The following is a 2,508-nucleotide window of genomic DNA, read 5'->3' as shown; positions in this document are numbered from 1 at the left end:
TGTGTGAGAGAGCACAAGGCGGCGAGAAGTGTCGTAAATGCGGGATGCGCTGCGTTCCCAGAAAAACAAATACTCTTCTTAGGAAAAAATGCCAGAGATGCCGTGCTCCTTTTGCTGGAACGCAGCTAAAATAACCCAAACCACCCTGAAACGATGCACCTGCAAGAGATTCCCATCTGCTCCAAGTGGGGTCCAGCTGTGTCCCTGCTCCTCACCGCGGGCCCGTTCTCCTCCCTCCCCGCAGATCACATTCTACGAAGGCAAATGCTTCACTGGCAGGAAGCTGGAGGTCTGCGGCAGCTGGGCTGCGACAGCTTCCAGGACCAAGGGTTCCTCAACCGAGTCAACTCCATCTGTGTCCAGAGTGGAGCTTGGGTCTGCTTTGACCACCCTGACTTTCGAGGGCAGCAGTACATCCTGGAGCACGGCGAGTATCCCGATTTCTATCGCTGGAATGGACGCAGTGACCACCTGGGCTCCTGCCGGCCCGTGGGCATGGTGAGTTGGATGCCACTGGTGTTTGGCTTCCCCAGCCAGAGCATCGGTGGAATGGAGCTGCTGCTGGGCTTTATTGCTCCTGGTCACAGGAGTCCTGTGAATAAGTGCAATAGAAATCTGTGTTCTTTAGGTATAGTATGTCCCACTGAGAAGGAAATAGTGCCCTGGGGAAGGTTTGTCCCCCTTTGGAGTGGTCTGTGCAAGACACAAAGCTGAGTCACAGTTTCCTGTGGGCCCAGAGAGGAGGAAGATGTATCTCCTTCCTCCCACAGTGAAACACAGTGCCTTTAATGGAATGAGATATTCCTGTGGTTTTCCAGATGAGATGGCAAGGTCCTGCTTCGTATCACATGCTTTTCCCTTTTAATGCGAGTTGCTATGAAATACTCACCAGGGATTTCAAAAGGAGATTCCTTGCCCGAGGCAAGTTTGAGCCGTGACAGCCTGGGCTCCCCACACACCTGGAAGGAGAGTGGACAGGCTGAGGGCTCTGTGAACTGGACCTGGGGGGCAGCTGGGCTGCTCTTAACAAATTTTAGCTGAATTCTCTACTGTCACAAATGCCACCCTAGTAATCCTAAACTATTACTTTTCCCCTCCTCTTATGGAGCTTTTAAAAGCACAGTCCAGAGGAAGGTTTAATTGGAAAGATTCAAAAGTAGCAAAGAAAAATGAATCTGGGTTACATCTTTCCATTGACTGTCCTATCACTGAGGACCCCTGGGGCAATGACAAACCCACTTGGAGCTGGTGGAGTTTCTTGCTGGCCCCAAAACTACTTTTTGGCATAGCAGTGGGTCTGTTTCAGGTCTGTAACATCATTCCCTAGGCACCTCCATGGTCCATACATGGAGGGGTACTCTGCTCCAGGTCTTGGACCCTAGCTAGCACAAGGATATGCTCCTCCTTCCCTGGCCTAAGATTTTCCCTATGAGGTGCCAGCAAGTGCTTCAAGGCATTTCTGCAGCCAGAATTCAGATTCCCTGAGGAATGTTTGCTCAGGCACGGTATCCGCTTGGCTGCTGCCGCCGGCTGCCTGCTGTGGGGTTTGGCATGGCAGCCCAGCCTTCTTGTGTGCTGACGTTGTTTATTTGAAAAATGCATTTAGGTATTCTTTGAATTTGGCTTAAAAATATCCTTTCAGCTTGCTCTGTCCCACATAGCTCTGCCTCAGGCTGCAGAGATCTCCTGAGAGTAATTTATGTCGTGTCACTGTCAAGGGCTCACGCAGCAACGATGGTGCTGGGAAAGTTTCCTTTCCTTCTCCCTGTTTTTATTTTTTCTAAAAGAAAGGGACAACATCTCCTATCAGGAACAGCAGCTACGTGTGGAACTGGGCAATACAAGTTAGTTTAGGGGACTAGTCCAACATCTTTGTACACTCTCTATACGTATCTTTCTTTGCTGTTTGGGTGCACAGAGTCAGGGCTGCAGCTGACACTGTATTTGGGATGGAGTGTTTGTGGCCTGGTGGGTGGGACCTGCAGATGGACAATGGGCTATATGTGCCTGAGCAAACACAAGCAATGTGTTTGCATGTGGACAGCAGCTGTGGGAAGGTGCAGCCAGGCACAGGGACAAGAGTTGTCTTTCTGCTTTCCTGGTTGGTGTGCTGGGAGACAGCATGAGTTTGTGCATGCTCTGTGCATGCTGGCACTGGTAGTCTTGGACTGCTCTTCACATTCCCTTCCACAAAGCACCCTTCCATCTTCCTCTCTGTCGTATACAAGCTGGAGAAATTTTCTGTTGCTTTTTTTGTGTTGTTGTTGACTCGGATCCCTTTGTCCCCAGCACGGCGAGCATTACAGGATTGAAATATTCGAGGGGAGCCATTTTAGCGGTCCCAGCCTGGAGCTAACAGAAGATTGCTCCTTCCTGCAGGGACAGGGCTGGGACAAGACCTGCATCAATGCCCTCAAAGTGTACGGCGATGGCGCGTAAGTAATTGCACGTGTCTTGGCACACAGACACTGCCATGCTCCCTGCCCCACTCCCTTCCTCCCTCCCTCC

At 51.0% G+C, this 2,508-nt stretch overlaps 1 protein-coding gene across 1 annotated transcript in view; it reads left to right on the top strand.

Annotated features, from left to right (window-relative positions):
• The window catches only part of CRYGN (crystallin, gamma N), a gene marked incomplete at its 3' end in the record, with an annotated part of 2,704 nt that extends 265 nt beyond the window's left edge, over positions 1 to 2,439 (top strand). The window contains 3 exon segments of the mRNA XM_009077264.1: positions 245 to 304; positions 307 to 498; positions 2,290 to 2,439. Coding sequence (XP_009075512.1) covers positions 245 to 304; positions 307 to 498; positions 2,290 to 2,439 — 402 coding nt within the window.
• Positions 2,440 to 2,508: the final 69 nt, after the last annotated feature.

The sequence above is a fragment of the Acanthisitta chloris genome, unplaced genomic scaffold, assembly GCF_000695815.1.
Source record: "Acanthisitta chloris isolate BGI_N310 unplaced genomic scaffold, ASM69581v1 scaffold37816, whole genome shotgun sequence".
NCBI classification, from domain to species: Eukaryota; Metazoa; Chordata; class Aves; order Passeriformes; family Acanthisittidae; genus Acanthisitta; species Acanthisitta chloris.
The sequence above is the reverse complement of the archived record's forward strand: the minus strand, read 5'-3'. Positions and strand labels throughout refer to the sequence as shown.